Source organism: Lolium perenne, chromosome 3 (assembly GCF_019359855.2).
Source record: "Lolium perenne isolate Kyuss_39 chromosome 3, Kyuss_2.0, whole genome shotgun sequence".
Classification (NCBI taxonomy): domain Eukaryota; kingdom Viridiplantae; phylum Streptophyta; class Magnoliopsida; order Poales; family Poaceae; genus Lolium; species Lolium perenne.
Genome location: NC_067246.2, coordinates 179,085,692 through 179,102,021, shown reverse-complemented (window position 1 = coordinate 179,102,021; position 16,330 = coordinate 179,085,692). Strand labels below are relative to the sequence as shown.

The following is a 16,330-nucleotide window of genomic DNA, read 5'->3' as shown; positions in this document are numbered from 1 at the left end:
CAAACATAAATACATTTCACAATACACTTGTGTTGTACTTCTGTTTTTACACTATCGTATACAGTCAGCAGCGACTGCTATGTGCAAGACAAAATAACTCAGCACCAACTTCTTTCTTTGCATAGCTAATCTCCAGTTTGCATTGCTAATCTTGCAATCAGCACCCACTGCTTTTCTCAAGGAAATAACTACATATACTGATGCATTTTGATCTGTAGTTACATTTTGGATACTGTATTTTGATGTGGATAAAATTATGTATGGGTAACTCTGTAATCTGTATTTTGATGTGGATATCAATTGGTATGGATATATGAAACAGTAAGATTATGTTGTACAAACAAAAACTAATAGTGTTGCCAGCCAGTCTATTATGCAAGAATTTATTATAATGACTCCCTCTGGCAAAGTTCTATAACTGAAGTGAAAACTTGAGAAACAAATTCTCTTTTGAACTGAGCACGGAGCTGACTCCCTCTTTGCATTGAAAATGTAGTACAAATATAGTACATTAGCTGTTACAAGCTTGGAAAGACAGATTATTTTTAATGTACCTTTTTACATGTTGTTTAGTTTAGAATCTGCAATTTTAAAGTTTAGGGTGCACCAGAAGCAACCTATGGTAATCTGTATTTCATTTAAAAAAATTGTTGATAGAAAAAGGAGAAATCTTTGATATAATTATATAGTGGTGCACCAAAAAAAGTTGTTGTTCAGTTATATGCAACTAATACTTAGGAAGTCATAAGTTTTGTATATCACACACCATTATGCTTGAAGTAAAGAAATTGGAAGAGGTGACAAAATAAACAAACTACTAACTTAAAATAGTTGCTGTTACAAACTACTGACATGGAATTATTGAAATAGCTCAAGGACATGCTGTTCTAGAACTAATTCTCCCGTGGTAGATAAGGATTGACACAATGTTCCTCTATCTATTTCAGACATCAAGTGCCTGCTCAGCTTCATCTGCTTCTACGTGGACACCGGCTTCTCCATTGGCCTGATCACCTTGTGCCATCTGCCTGCAAGACACTCTGTGCACAACCTTCCAGTGTGCTGCCTGGCAGGCGCGGGAACAGTAGAAAGACTCGGCCGCAGCCAGAGCATGACCTGAATTCCTGGAATCTAGTTTCTCTGCGACCACATCCAAAATTGCAGCATAATATAAGTTGCTCGACGGTTGGATCAGCGATGTCCATGTCTTGCCCTCTATGGATGTTCCTTGATGCGAACCACTCTGAAAAAAAAGCGGTGGGCTTGGTCTGTGCTTCGGTGAATGGCAGCTGCGCGTGGACAAAGGCAGATTTGGGTTAAAATGCATGCATGCCGGTCAGGATTGTTAACACTGAAGCGCTCAAATTAACAGACGCACACGACCTGATATATGCATGGCTCCTTATGGAAACTGAAGTGAATTACAGATGTGACAACCACTAGTAATCTGCCTCTCAATGAGGTGGAAAAAAACTTCCAGAAAAAAAAACAGACTTGGAGAACATGCAATTGGCTTCAGCGTGGTCAGCACAAAATCCTCCCATCTAGAAATCCTAGCTTTTTTTGTAGACACGGATCCATCAAGCTGGGTAAAAAACTTGCATAATCCAACCTAATCCATATGCCGGAACCAGAAGCAAATCCAACCTCGAATCCATGTGCAATAATAAACAAAGAAACAAACAAATTAAAACTAAATGAACAACAAAAAAATGAGATTGGAAAGTTGCCCAGCAATGAGCATACAATCTCTACAACCAACGGCCACTAACAGTCCTCGAGCCAAAAAGCATCAGCATGGAGATGCTAGAGATCTATGCCAAGGATCAATAAAAATGGAATCAACCAAACCTGTTCAAAAATCCAATGGGGGAAAGCTCTAAAATTCAGTTTTAACAGCCGTGATGCCAACTTTTTTCCAGAGCTGATCCTCTTACCAACTTTCACTGGCTTTTTTTTTCTCCTAGCTGCACAAAATCATATTTGAACGGGCTACTATAAAGTTCAGTATGTATTAATTTATTTTAAACTGATTCTTCTATTTTAAGATACACACAAACTAGTAATATGCCCCTCGGTGAGGCTCGCGGAAAATACTTGCAGAAGAAAAAAAAACAGACTCTTAGAAATCGATTAATCCATTTGACGGAAATAACAATCAAATCCAACCTCAAATCCATGTGCCTAATCGCAGAACAACCCCACAAATCTACAAAGAAAGGAAATGCAAAGTACAGCTCAGAAGTCTATCACGGACAGCTATTTCAACTCAGCTCAATAATCCATCCGAAAAAAGAACCAATCTGAGTCTCCCCTTCCAAGTTGAGCTGCCGAAAAAAAATGTGGTCTATCACCACTAGCTGCCCAATTCTAGGTGACTAATAATTTTGAAAAATGCGACCATTTTGGTTTTGATGAAGAACAGCTCATTTGTGAGTATCAACATGGACCAGTACAGACTTATCAGTTTATTTCAGAGCAAGAATGTCAATAAATGGAAGAGATCATAAACCAAATTTCTTTCAGAACCAAAGAATCAGTTCAGATAATGAATGAATCTGAGAGAGAGAGAGAGAAGATGGAAGACAAAATCAAATCGCTTTAGTGTACCTTTCTGAAAGCAAAGAACTTGCAAGGAATTCCGTGTCTTTCTGTCCCTGTTTGAAGAATCTTTGTGAGCAAAAAAAAATCAGAAAGAAGAGCAGATAAGGGTCGTGCATCCAAAAGTTAAGCAATATGGAGAAACATGTAATAGATGGGAGCATGGCGTCGGGGAAGCCCAACTCCGGCTGGATGGATACCATTAATGGTCAGGAGAAGCAGCTTGGACGGGAGCGCCCTGACCTCGATCTGCAGCAAGCGCACGGCCGCGTCCATGTCCGCCACCGCCACACCCAGCGCCCCGGAGGCCGGCATCGTGACGACGGACCTCGACGCCTCCGTGAGCACCCACGCGCACCGGAAACCGGCCTCTGCAAACGCGCCGCCGGCCCCGAGGAGATGGAGACGCGGGCGCTGCGAGGAGGACACGGCCGTGGAGCGCCTCGATGCAGTAGGCACACTTGGAGGTCAAATCAATTCAGATAGTTGATAGATATTTTTACCAAAGTAGCTGAACAGTATGTGTATTGTAAACTGTATTGATGGTAGTGGGAGTGGATTCACAGTTTAAAAAATGTGCTCCCGGACAGCTGCTGTGGAGACGCCGTCAAGTACTACCGTTAGTAATCTATGCTCTCAAGTGTACATCTGGTGGCATATGTGGTATATCTGATGGCTACCATGGTGTGCACAGCTAGCCACCATGGTAGCACACTATTTTGCATATATATATTAGGTTTGAGTATGTTCATATATTATAATTTGAACCATTCGGTTTGAGTATGTTCATATATTATATCTAAGATATTACAAACCAAGTTTTGTGAAAAAAATATAAGTGGGTATGTAGTTTGCACTATACATACGAAATACATGCATATGTATACGTAAAAAATTAGTCTACGTAAAAAAATATGCATACTGCCTGCAAAGTATTATATATACTACCAAAATAGTCTTACATACTTCATACTACATGTACATATACTTCGGTATGATAGATACTCTCTAGATTATGAGAAACACGCGTGGGTGTAACTACACCCGGGTGTAGTATGAATATGTCCTATATATATACTTCATATATATATAGGACATATTCATGCTACACCCGGGTGTAGTTACTCCCACGTGTGTTTCACACAATCTAGGTAGTATCTATCATATCGAAGAGTATATACATGTAGTATGAAGTATATAAGAATATTTTGGTAGTATATATACTACTTTGTAGGTAGTATGTACACTTTTTTACGTACACTATTTCTTTACGTATAAATATGCATGTATTTTGTATATATAATGCAAACTATGGGTGTATTAAACTTTTTTCACCAAAGTTGGTATGAAGTATCTTAGATATAGTGTACGAACATACTCAAACCAATAAAGTATGTTATATACTTCCGTATGGTAGTATATGAGACGTGGGTGTAGTTACACCCAGGAGTAGGAAGTATATTAAAACAGAGGTAAGCACGATGTAACAGTACGAATGCATCATAATACCTCAAATGGTGCTTGTACAAAGAAAAGACAGGAAACACGTAAAGAACTACAATATCATTCAGAAAATGGAGTACAAAAGAAAAACCTCATTTGGAAAGAAAAAAGTTAAACTGGTATAGATGTACGGCACGTAACTTTCTTTCTCTGGATTCTGTGACTTTTTGTAGGAAGTAGTAGAACAACTGCAGTAGCAGCAAAAAATAAATATTTAAGCTTGCAGACTTTTTTTTAGGGAAGAGGCATACTGCTTTACAGAAGATGGTCATGGCTGTCTCCTTTTTCAAATTTAGATTTTGTGCTGCTTTCCTAACTGCCTCTCATATCCATCAACGGATACAATCGCTTCATTGACAACACGCAATGTCCTAAACAGGGTAAGAACACCACATACACGGAATAGGCCATCAACTTTGCTGAACTAATGCATATCTGGAATAGAACCTAAATTAAGCAGAGTATGTTAAATAACTTTACTTGGTCCCGTTTACTTGTCTCTCTTCAATAAAGATATATCAAATTAGACCACTGACTTCAAATCTGACAAATGATTTCAGAAAATAGCAAGACCTTATGAAATAAACACATTCAGATATAACATCGGACAAAAGTCTGAATGTTCAGAAAATTAACAGGAACATGAGCTCCAAAACAATCCAACACAAACATATTTTCCCTGGAGTTTACTCATTAATATCGATGATACCATGCACGGACAGGTCACAAAACAAAGCTAAATTTCAGAAATAAACGAATTAGTATGTAGACAACAAAGCACTCAAATAAATTCATTTCCCATGCATCCTACTTGATTTTTTTTTCATCACCTCGGGTATACATAACAAATAATCTGGCATGCACAATACAACAGAACCGTCTGATAAAAATAACAAAAGAGAATATCTGGCATGCACAATGAAGAATGACAGAAGATACAAAAGCAACAGTTATGAAGTTTGGAGCTGCATACTTATTAAATTGGTTGACTTGTACTGTAAAATCTGGCACTTGGTCCCATATTATTTGCTATAGAAAACTGTCCCGGTTCATTTACTTAACATTTTCTTTTCCAACTGGAAGATTTTCTTAAAACTATGAAAGGCTACTAAAAGAATTGAAACAATGATTTGATCGGGTTCTTTACTTCCACAGGATGTGGTTTTTCTTGCAACGGGGATCTTCAGGCCACCACAAATATCCGCATCGGATCTTGGCTTCGAGTACTCTGTGACCGAAACCGCTTAAAGCCAAGATCCGATGCATGGATAAAATGACGGTCTAAGATCACTAATCCTACAACAGAATATGGTGACTTACACAGTGGTACTACTACTGTTAATTGTTACTTACAGAAACACACTGAAACTTGGTAGCCAGGTTAAGAAAAACTCTACAGTAAAAGCGGTGCTAAATTTGGCAATGCCTTATTCCTACAGATTACAGAGCAAGCCTCAGGTCCAAAAGCAACACTAATAACATCTTGCTGGTTCAAAAGCATGGACATATTGCTTGCGGGTTCAGATACACTCTGAATTCAGAAATATGCAATAAATTGCTTGTTTGTTCGAAAGCAATCCAAATTCAAAGTATGTCATAGAGCCCCAACTGATTAGTCTATAAATTTATTTCATCACCTGTTGAGAAGATTCTTTACCTCTTGTGATTCTGCTTGTGGTGCTGGGATGGCTTTGCCATGGATTTATCCATCTCAAGCTGAATATAAAGTAAACACTCGTTGAGCAACTTGAGTTAACCATTTATTTTCTCCTTTTGTTGATCATCTAAACCAAGACCTAACTCAGAACGCCCCAGAGGCGGAGGACAATGGCGAGCAGGGTGCGGACAACTTGTTGTGGTCCTCTGACCACATGTCTTGGCGGCAGCATCATCCTTTCTGATGTCAGCATTCACTTAATAATAAAAATACATGCTAGTACTACAACAGCAAAAGACATGAAATTTGGATTTTCAAGCTCAAAGCATAGAAAAGGCAACGTAACCCAGCAATCAACAGCACCAAACATGAAAATGGCATATGACCAGTAGTCGATGTGCCCCATAAATGCTAGTACTACAACAGCAAAAGACATGAAATTTGGATCTTATCATGAAATTTGGAGTATTTAACTTAACAAACTGAATTTATTGCCAAATCAATAACAGACGACCAATAACTGAAAGATATTCAGACTTTGCCAAAAATTGAGTTTATAACGTGAACTGTTGGTACGAGTACTGTACTATCTACAACAGCAAGTGATTTCCTATTAAATTCAACACCGCGGGGACATAATAATAGTTTGATAATCAAAGCAAACGTGGCAATGATTTCTTCCCAATTCTGACTTTCTGAGCAAACGTAAACACAAAGAACTGAAGCAGTGCTCACCAGAGAGGCGTCCGTCGGCGAGAGCGCCAGCGCCCAGGAAGCGACCCTCGGGCGCCCTGGGCTGCTCGGCGTGGCCGCGGCGGTAGCTGGGAACGAGGACGGCGAAGCCGGTCTCGGGGTCACCGTCCGTCTGCATCTCCGGCGCCTGCGGCTCGAGCCAGCCGATGGACCAGTCCGAGTCGTCGGACTCCGACCCGGACAGGCAGCCGCCAGCGTCGGATGGCACGATGACCATGTCGTACTCCTTGTCGACCCTGCACTCCCCGCGGCCGCGGCGCTGGCTCCTGGCCCTCCGCTGCCGCCCGCGGCGGCCGCCTGCTTCGGCGCTCGAGAAGGTGACGGCGTCCGGCTCCCGGAAGCCGGAGGGGAAGTCCGGTAAGGAGGCGCTCGTCAAGGTCGTGGCGGGGAGCTCGTGGCTGGCCACCCGCGCCGCCGTGCCCGGCCACAGCCAGTGCGTGAATCGGCCAAGCCCCATGGCCGCCATGACCAGCAAAAATGTCTCGGAAGCCTTGTCTGCACGCCGGCGGCCCCTGCCGGAGGTCGGCCTCCGCGGAAACGAGCAGCGCTGCCCCTTAGCTCGCGCCGGCGGCCCCTTCCATAGGTCGGCCGGCCGCCCATCGCCCGCGCCGGCCTCCGACGAGCGGCGTGGGGGCGGAGATGGCGCGGGATGTGGCGGCTGAGCGAGCTAGCGGCGGGGCTGGGGGCGCGAGGCGACGGCGACGACGGGGCTGGGAGCGCGAGGCGACGGCGGACGGCGGCGCTGCCATGCGCAGGCGAGGGAAGGGGCGGCGCGACGGGAGGAGAAGGGGAGAGGCGGCGCGGGGTGGCGGCGGGAGGCAGCTGCGCGAGGGAGAGGAGGAGGAGCAGGTGCGCGACGACGCCGGGCCGGGCGGGCCACATGACCCATGGATAAAAAACGGGTTCGCGCGAGGGCCTCGTCCTGGACTACTCTACAGTGAAAAAATGGACGGACGAGATCCACCACCAAACAAGATCCAACGGCTACGAGGCTCAAATCGCTGTGAAGCCCCCTATGGGGGGCATCATATACAACGTTACTTAATAATAAAAATACATGCTAGTACTACAACAGCAAAAGACATGAAATTTGGATTTTCAAGCTCAAAGCATAGAAAAGGCAACGTAACCCAGCAATCAACAGCACCAAACATGAAAATGGCATATGACCAGTAGTCGATGTGCCCCATAAATGCTAGTACTACAACAGCAAAAGACATGAAATTTGGATCTTATCATGAAATTTGGAGTATTTAGCTTAACAAACTGAATTTATTGCCAAATCAATAACAGACGACCAATAACTGAAAGATATTCAGACTTTGCCAAAAATTGAGTTTATAACGTGAACTGTGGTACGAGTACTGTACTATCTACAACAGCAAGTGATTTCCTATTAAATTCAACACGTGGGGACATAATAATAGTTTGATAATCAAAGCAAACGTGGCAATGATTTCTTCCCAATTCTGACTTTCTGAGCAAACGTAAACACAAAGAACTGAAGCAGTGCTCACCAGAGAGGCGTCCGTCGGCGAGAGCGCCAGCGCCCAGGAAGCGACCCTCGGGCGCCCTGGGCTGCTCGGCGTGGCCGCGGCGGTAGCAGGGAACGAGGACGGCGAAGCCGGTCTCGGGGTCACCGTCCGTCTGCATCTCCGGCGCCTGCGGCTCGAGCCAGCCGATGGACCAGTCCGAGTCGTCGGACTCCGACCCGGACAGGCAGCCGCCAGCGTCGGATGGCACGATGACCATGTCGTACTCCTTGTCGACCACCGCACTCCCCGCGGCCGCGGCGCTCGGCTCCTGGCCCTCCGCCGCCGCGGCGGCGCCGCGCGCCGGCGCTCGAGAAGGTGACGGCGTCCGGCTCCCGGAAGCCGGAGGAAGTCCGGTAAGGAGGCGCTCGTCAAGGTCGTGGCGGGAGCTCGTGGCTGGCCACCCGCGCCGCCGTGCCCGGCCACGCCCGGTCGTGAATCGGCCAAGCCCCATGGCCGCCATGACTAGCAAAAATGTCTCGGAAGCCTTGTACGCACGCCGGCGGCCTGCCGGAGGTCGGCCTCCGCGGAAACGAGCAGCGCTGCCCCTTAGCTCGCGCCGGCGGCCCCTTCCATAGGTCGGCCGGCCGCCCATCGCCCGCGCCGGCCTCCGACGAGCGGCGTGGGGGCGGAGATGGCGCGGGATGTGGCGGCCGAGCGAGCTAGCGGCGGGGCTGGGGGCGCGAGGCAACGGCGGCAACGGGGCTGGGAGCGCGAGGCGACGGCGGACGGCGGCGCTGCCATGCGCAGGCGAGGGAAGGGGCGGCGCGACGGGAGGAGAAGGGGAGAGGCGGCGCGGGGTGGCGGCGGGAGGCAGCTGCGCGAGGGAGAGGAGGAGGAGCAGGTGCGCGACGACGCCGGGCCGGGCGGGCCACATGACCCATGGATAAAAAACGGGTTCGCGCGAGGGCCTCGTCCTGGACTACTCTACAGTGAAAAAATGGACGGACGAGATCCACCACCAAACAAGATCCAACGGCTACGAGGCTCAAATCGCTGTGAAGCCCCCTATGGGGGGCATCATATACAACGTTAGATGCACAGCACGCCCGAGCATGCAGCGGCCGCTGCTTGCTTTCTTCGTGTAGATGCGTTCGCGCGACGCGCTGGATATCAACAGGCGGCGGTGTCAGCGTCGTAGATCCATGTAGTTAATTCTGCAGCTGTACGAAGAACTAAGGAGGCTTTTTATATTCTACTAGCACAATGCCCGCGCTTTGCTGCTGAAGAGCAAAAATTATTAACTTCAAATACCGAAAATAGCAAATTGTAGACTTAAAAATAGAAAACAGCGCATCGGCAAATGCATGGTTACAATAGCGTATTCTGACTTACTCTTATCTAGTCGAAAACATTGCATCGGCAAAGCCATGGTTACCATACCTTGTATTTTTGCTTATTGTCTTGTGTATTGAATGTGTATACACTTGATAAAGATAGGTTATTATTTTGAATTCTTAGTGCTCGCTTGTGCTAATGTACTGCTATAAGAAATATAAGAAAATTCTGGCTGCACCCAAGAGATGAACCATTAGTTCATCACTGTACCATTGGATATTCTGGAAAAAAAAGGCTATCGAAGTGTCCATGGCAGGAACTTGTCATTTTGTATTGAAGTTGGCTTGGATTTCTCGTTCGTTTTCTAGAAAATGTTGATTGGTTGATCTAACTGAAACCAAAATGTTTAGTTCCTTGAAAAAAAAACACCAACATGAAATTTATTCATCAAACTAAAGTTAAATATTAAAGAATTACGGTGTGAATTTCATATATAGCATGTCAACCATATACATTAGTTAGGCAGATAAATTCCTCAAGAAGAAGAGTTAAACAATGCTAGAATGTACTGACTGCTCGTTGTTGTATTTCAGTTGAAAGCTTCCTTCCGTGTTGATTGAGCAATCCCCCAAGGCAGCAGCTACAGTTATACAAGTAGCATTGAGATAAGAAAATTGACTTCCCGACCTTTGCTGTCGCGACATCTAAATGACGCAGGTCGCGCTCTGATAAGCTCCCCGTCGTTCTTTCTGTATTGACCCACGTCTTCTTTCTTCCCCCAAATTCGTTTCTATCGACCAAAGCTTGGCCGCCTCCCCCGTCCAATTTGCTTGTCCTAGACGAGTACAGGGATACTTTTTTTTTTTGAAACAACGAGTACAGGGATACCATCACCAGGTCGGGGACGCGTCGTGCTTTTCCGCGAGGATCGCGATTCAGGAAAGGTTGAGTGGGCCTCTCCGTTCTAGGCTGTTTCGCGTCAAGCCCATAATTTTCGCGAGGCAAAGTCCGGTTAGGACGTACGCGTACGAACGACGAATCCAGATTTAATAGTAAAGATTCATGGAGAAAGATAAACGAAACGGTACGTTTACATAATGGCAAAGGTGGGTAATTTATTCTACGCGGAAGATCAATCGGTTGTGGTTTACTGATGTATAAAATTGACGGACAGATTATTCTTATTTTTGTGGGATTTTCTAGCTAATTCTCTAATTTCTGGTTAGCCCGTAATGTACTTTTAATATATAATAATAACTAGTAAATATGTCCGTGCGTTGCATCGGGAATAAAAATAGGTAGTTAATTTATTATTAACACACAAGGAGTCACTCGCTAACTACTTGTGTTAAGATGTCGACCACTTCATCTGAGGTGAACTTGTCGCCGTCGGTGGCCATGCCACCATCTTTAGATATGAAGCGCTTAAATGAGTTATCCTTCTACTCCAGAAATTTCTCATGTTCTTGTCTTCTCTGGCCACTTTGTTAGGGTCATCATACCGCTTCCTCACAACGGGGGCAAACCGCTTCACCTGATACACACTTATTTTGGCGGCGTACACCTCTAGCATTATACTTGCCTACATCGACATCTTTACAGGGATAATATTTCACAAGATTTTGGCCTTCTTGCGCTTGAGGTATTTCTCGTCGACGTCCGTCACGCGTCAACGTGATAGCCTCGTTGCGTTTAGCTGCAGATGCTATGCTGCTACTTGGTGCTAGCATGCTAGGCTGCTAGCTAGTTGATGGTGCTACACACTGCTGCTCTGTCACGTGCTACTGCTCCTTGATTCGTGTTGTTGCTCTGCTATAGTCACAAAATCCGAATTACCAGCTGCTTTCCGTGCTCATCCATAGTGATGTACATGTGACTTTCTCCCTTCGCCATATCTAGTCAGGCTGGACGAAGAAGACACGCTTCCGTCTGAGTTTCTCCATGGTTTCAAGTCACACAGTCCTATTTCCTTTTTGGCTGTCCATCGTTCCTTGATCCAGTGACATCACCGGCTCCTTCATCTTGCTAGGTGCCAGCAGAAGGTCCTTGCGGCTAGAGATCTCAGAGTCGCTGGTGGTGGAGCCTGAGGCGGACCGACTTTACAGGCTCGGCGCACGTCTCGGTCTTGGGAGCAGCTGCTGGTGGCGATCCTCATGTTCGACGCGGTGGTGCCGGGGTGCTGTGGTTGTGGCTGCGAGTAGCTCTGCGGTGTGGTTGGTTCAAAGTCATCAGTGCATGAAGGACCCATCGTCTATCTAGTCCATCGATAGACTAATTCCCCGAGGGACGGGTTTAAGGGCGCTGCTGAATCCTGCTGGATTAAGACTAAAATCGATCGATCAGGTCTTCACCGCCGCCGCGGCCAAGGAGGCCGAGCACCGTCGAGGAAGCCTCCTGGGTATGACTGGGCCTCAACAACGGGCTCGCTTTCTGATCCACCCCGTCCGACGTGGACTCCTCGCGGGGGGGGGGGGGGGGGGGGGCATGCAGAAATTCATGTACGTGACTTGTACAGCTCGCCGCCACGGTGCAGGAACCCAGGCACCGGACTCGCGCATGCCGGTGATTCTGCAGAAAATCCACCTCCCACGCGGGGCCTGTCCTTCTCCATCGAAGGTGGATGTTGGGGGCGGCGGAGATGTGCTGCAACACCGTCGCGAGCTCGTGATCAATTTGAGTTGGCGTCGCGATGGATTAGCTTCGGCGTAGGCAATGCAACAGGCCCATAGCGCCACCGCGTGCGTGATGTCAAATCGTCCGATGTCCTCCAGCGCGCGTGTCTCATGCTCTATTCGATGGTAAGATTAGATCGATCTTTGCAGGGAATCGATCGCTCCCATATACTTCAAGGCTCATAGGAGGTAGGAGGAAGCCGACTCACGTATGTTATGTGTAGTACTCCACTACTCCGTAGTAAATTTGGATCATCTCCGGCAGACGTACGAAGAGATAAACCGACTTAGGATCCTAAGCTTTTCTGGGGCCTGCCCGTGCGTGCTCGGGACGCTTGTTTCGTTGGTGTATGTTCCGGTTTTGGGAGCTGGAAAACATACGAGGAAGTGCACGAGCCAGATAAACGAAAATCTGAGGACGGACAAAAACGTAAAGTGGATGGACGAAAGCGCACTACGACGGACCAAACCACAGAAACCTTATTTTCTTTATTATTAGGTATAGATGAAGATTGGGCAGGCCTCCATAACCTGCCTAATGCAATTGTTCGAACCTCTACCTTGTGCCACCATGTTTTTTTTTTTGTAGATCAACATGGACCTCCTCCTCGGTTCCATTGATAAACAACGAAACCTGAAAGTACCGCAGGTTCATTACATGGATTACATTTTGTAGAAAACAGTAGCGTAGATAGAAACTACAAAGTTTTTTTCACAGCTACAGAGCTGGAACAAAAGTAACTCCCGCAGGTTCATCTCATGGTTCCAGCGCTGGGAGAGAGACCAGTAATCCAGTTTTAGGGTGCCACCATATTTTTCGTTATACTTAATTAGGTAATGAAAAACAATCGAAAAAATATTTTAATAAATAGAGGTCAACTTAAGATTACATGATTAAAACTACTAGGATATGAAGAGCAGTAATTCAGAAGAACATCTCATCTACACAGTCATTTGAATGTTCCCCTCTACGGGTTCTGGGCGCAGACGCAGGTCGTTGTAAACCTCCTTCAGATCGCTGTAATAGTATATGACGCATTATACGTTCTTTTGGATTTCCGACAGCGGCTTGCACATCGCATAGCGCGCCAATTCGTGGTCCTTAACCTCACTGCTCGCCAACAATCTTTGTTGCACAGCCTCAACACGTTTCTGCTCTATAAACTGTAGGGATTCATTGCATAGAAAACAAAAATTTTCCTACCGCGAACACGTAATCCAAGCCAAGATGCAATCTAGAAGACGGTAGCAACGAGGGGATTATCGAGTCTCACCCTTGAAGAGATTCCAAAGCCTACAAGACGAGGCTCTTGTTGCTGCGGTAGACGTTCACTTGCCGCTTGCAAAAGCGCGTAGAAGATCTTGATCACGGCGCCACGAACGGGCAGCACCTCCGTACTCGGTCACACGTTCGGTTGTTTGATGAAGACGACGTCCACCTCCCGTTCCAGCGGGCAGCGGAAGTAGTAGCTCCTCTTCAATCCGACAGCACGACGGCGTGGTGTCGGTGGTGGTGGAGAAATCCGGCGGAGCTTCGCTAAGCGTGCGGGATGTGGTGGAGGAGAGAGGGCCGCTAGGGTTTGGGAGAGGGGGGCGCCGGCCACTAGGGGTGCGGCCACCTTGGTGGTTGTTGGGGTGGCCGGCCCCCTCCCCTTGGCCCTCATTATATAGGTGGAACACCCAAGAGTTGGTCTACAAGTCTTCGAATAAGACCCCAAACCAAAACCTTCCATAACACATGAAACCTACCCAAGCTAGGACTCCCACTAGAGGTGGGATTCCCACCCTTCCTTGGGAGGGGGTGGCCGGCCCCCCTTGGGGAGTCCACTTGGGACTCCTCCCCCTTTAGGGTTGGCCGGCCATGGAGGTGGAGTCCCTCCGGGACTCCGCCTTCCTTGGTGGTTTCTTCCGGACTTTTCTAGAACCTTCTAGAACCTTTCATAGAACCTTCCGGATCATTTTAAATCTTATAAAATGACTTCCTATATATGAATCTTATTCTCCGGACCATTCCGGGACTCCTCGTGATGTCCGGGATCTCATACGGGACTCCGAACAAATATTCGAACTCCATTCCATATTCAAGTTCTACCATTTCAATATCCAACTTTAAGTGTGTCACCCTACGGTTCGTGAACTATGCGGACATGGTTGAGTACTCACTCCGACCAATAACCAATAGCGGGATCTAGACATCCATAATGGCTCCCACATATTCAACGATGACTTTAGTGATCGAATGAACCATTCACATACGATACAAATTCTCTTTGTCACGCGATATTTTACTTGTCCGAGGTTTGATCATCGGTATCACTCTATACCTTGTTCAACCTCGTCTCCTGACAAGTACTCTTTACTCGTACCGTGGTATGTGGTCTCTTATGAACTCATTCATATGCTTGCAAGACATTAGACGACATTCCACCGAGAGGGCCCAGAGTATATCTATCCGTCATCGGGATGGACAAATCCCACTGTTGATCCATATGCTTCAACTCATACTTTCTGGATACTTAATCCCACCTTTATAACCACCCATTTACGCAGTGGCGTTTGATGTAATCAAAGTACCTTTCCGGTATAAGTGATTTACATGATCTCATGGTCATAAGGACTAGGTAACTATGTATCGAAAGCTTATAGCAAATAACTTAATGACTTGATCTTATGCTACGCTTAATTGGGTGTGTCCATTACATCATTCATACAATGATATAACCTTGTTATTAATAACATCCAATGTTCATGATTATGAAACTAATCATCCATTAATCAACAAGCTAGTTAAGAGGCATACTAGGGACTCTTTGTTGTTTACATATCACACATGTACTAATGTTTCGGTTAATACAATTATAGCATGATATATAAACATTTATCATAAACATAAAGATATATAATAACCACTTTTATTATTGCCTCTTGGGCATATCTCCTTCAGTCTCCCACTTGCACTAGAGTCAATAATCTAGATTACATTGTAATATACCTAACACCCATGGCATTCTGGTGTTGGTCATGCTTTGCCCTAGGGAGAGCTTTAGTCAACGGATCTGCTACATTCAGATCAGTGTGTACTTTGCAAATCTTTACTTCTCCATCTTCGATGTACTCGCGAATCGAGTGGTAACGCAGCTTGATATGCTTCAGCCTCTTGTGTGACCTTGGTTCTTGTGCATTGGCGATGGCACCCATGTTGTCACAGTAGATGACTAGTGGGTCCAATGCACTAGGAACCACACCGAGCTCTACAATGAACCTCTTCATCCATACCGCTTCTGATGAAGCCTCTGAAGCCGCTATGTACTCTGATTCTGTTGAAGACTTCGCCACCGTGCACTGCTTCGAGCTTGCCCAGCTTGCAGCACCATTCAATATAAACACGTACCCAGTGTGACTTAGAGTCATCAGGATCAGTGTTCCAACTTGCATCGGTGTAACCGCTTACAACGAGCTCTTGGTCACCTCCATAACAAAGAAACATATCCTTAGTTCTTTTCAAGTACTTCAGGATATTCTTGACCGCTGTCCAGTGTTCCATTCCTGGATCACTTTGATATCTGCTAGTTAAACTAACATCATGTGCTATATCCGGTCTAGTACATAGCATGGCATACATGATAGATCCTACTGCCGAGGCATAGGGGATATTACTCATCCTTTCTCTTTCTTCTGCCGTAGCCGGTCCTTGAGTCTTACTCAAGACCTTGCCTGGTAACATAGGTAAGAACCCTTTCTTACTTTCGTCCATTCTAAACTTCTTTAGAATCTTGTCCAGGTATGTACTCTGTGATAGCCCTATTAGGCGTCTTGATCTATCTCTATAAATCTTGATGCCTAATATATACGATGCTTCACCAAGGTCTTTCATTAAAAAACTATTATTCAAATAACCTTTAACACTGCTTAATAGTTCTATATCATTCCCAATCAATAATATGTCATCTACATATAATATCAGGAATGCTACAGAGGTCCCACTCACTTTCTTGTAAATACAGGCCTCTCCATGACACTGTATAAACCCGAAGTCTTTGATCACCTTATCAAAGCGTCGGTTCCAACTTCTTGATGCTTGCTTCAGTCCATAGATTGAACGCTGAAGTTTGCATACTTTGTCAGCATTTTTAGGGTCGACAAAACCTTTGGGTTGTACCATATACAACTCTTCCTCAATATCTCCATTAAGGAACGCCGTTTTGACATCCATCTGCCAAATCTCATAATCGAAAAATGCAGCTATTGCTAACAAAATCCTCACAGATTTTAGCTTCGCTACAGGTGAGAAAGTCTCATCGTAGTCAACTCCTTGAATTTGTCGGAAACCCTTT

At 45.8% G+C, this 16,330-nt stretch overlaps 1 protein-coding gene and 1 pseudogene across 2 annotated transcripts; both read right to left on the bottom strand.

The window, feature by feature from the left end:
• Positions 1 to 3,894: 3,894 nt before the first annotated feature.
• LOC127342729 (uncharacterized) lies at positions 3,895 to 7,515 on the bottom strand. Of its 2 annotated transcripts, XM_071828249.1 has the most exons (3): positions 6,497 to 7,514; positions 5,906 to 6,001; positions 3,895 to 5,820 (listed from the first exon to the last, which is right to left on the bottom strand). In XM_071828249.1, the coding sequence occupies exons 1-3, from the start codon at positions 6,978 to 6,980 to the stop codon at positions 5,816 to 5,818; spliced, it is 585 nt and encodes a 194-aa protein (XP_071684350.1). In that variant the 5' UTR covers positions 6,981 to 7,514; the 3' UTR covers positions 3,895 to 5,815. The 2 variants fall into 2 exon arrangements, 1 of the variants encoding a protein (XP_071684350.1); XR_011755600.1 differs by having other exon boundaries at positions 5,906 to 7,515.
• Positions 7,516 to 7,581: 66 nt separating this feature from the next.
• On the bottom strand, positions 7,582 to 8,923 carry LOC127339693 (uncharacterized; annotated as a pseudogene).
• Positions 8,924 to 16,330: the final 7,407 nt, after the last annotated feature.

Excerpts from the sequence above, each read along its gene's own strand:
- LOC127342729 (XM_071828249.1), bottom strand. The coding sequence starts at position 6,980 with ATGGCGGCCATGGGGCTTGGCCGATTCACGCACTGGCTGTGGCCGGGC. Across the intron at positions 6,002-6,496 it reads CGCCGACGGACGCCTCTCTG|AAAGGATGATGCTGCCGCCA; the intron begins GTGAGCACTGCT and ends TGCTGACATCAG.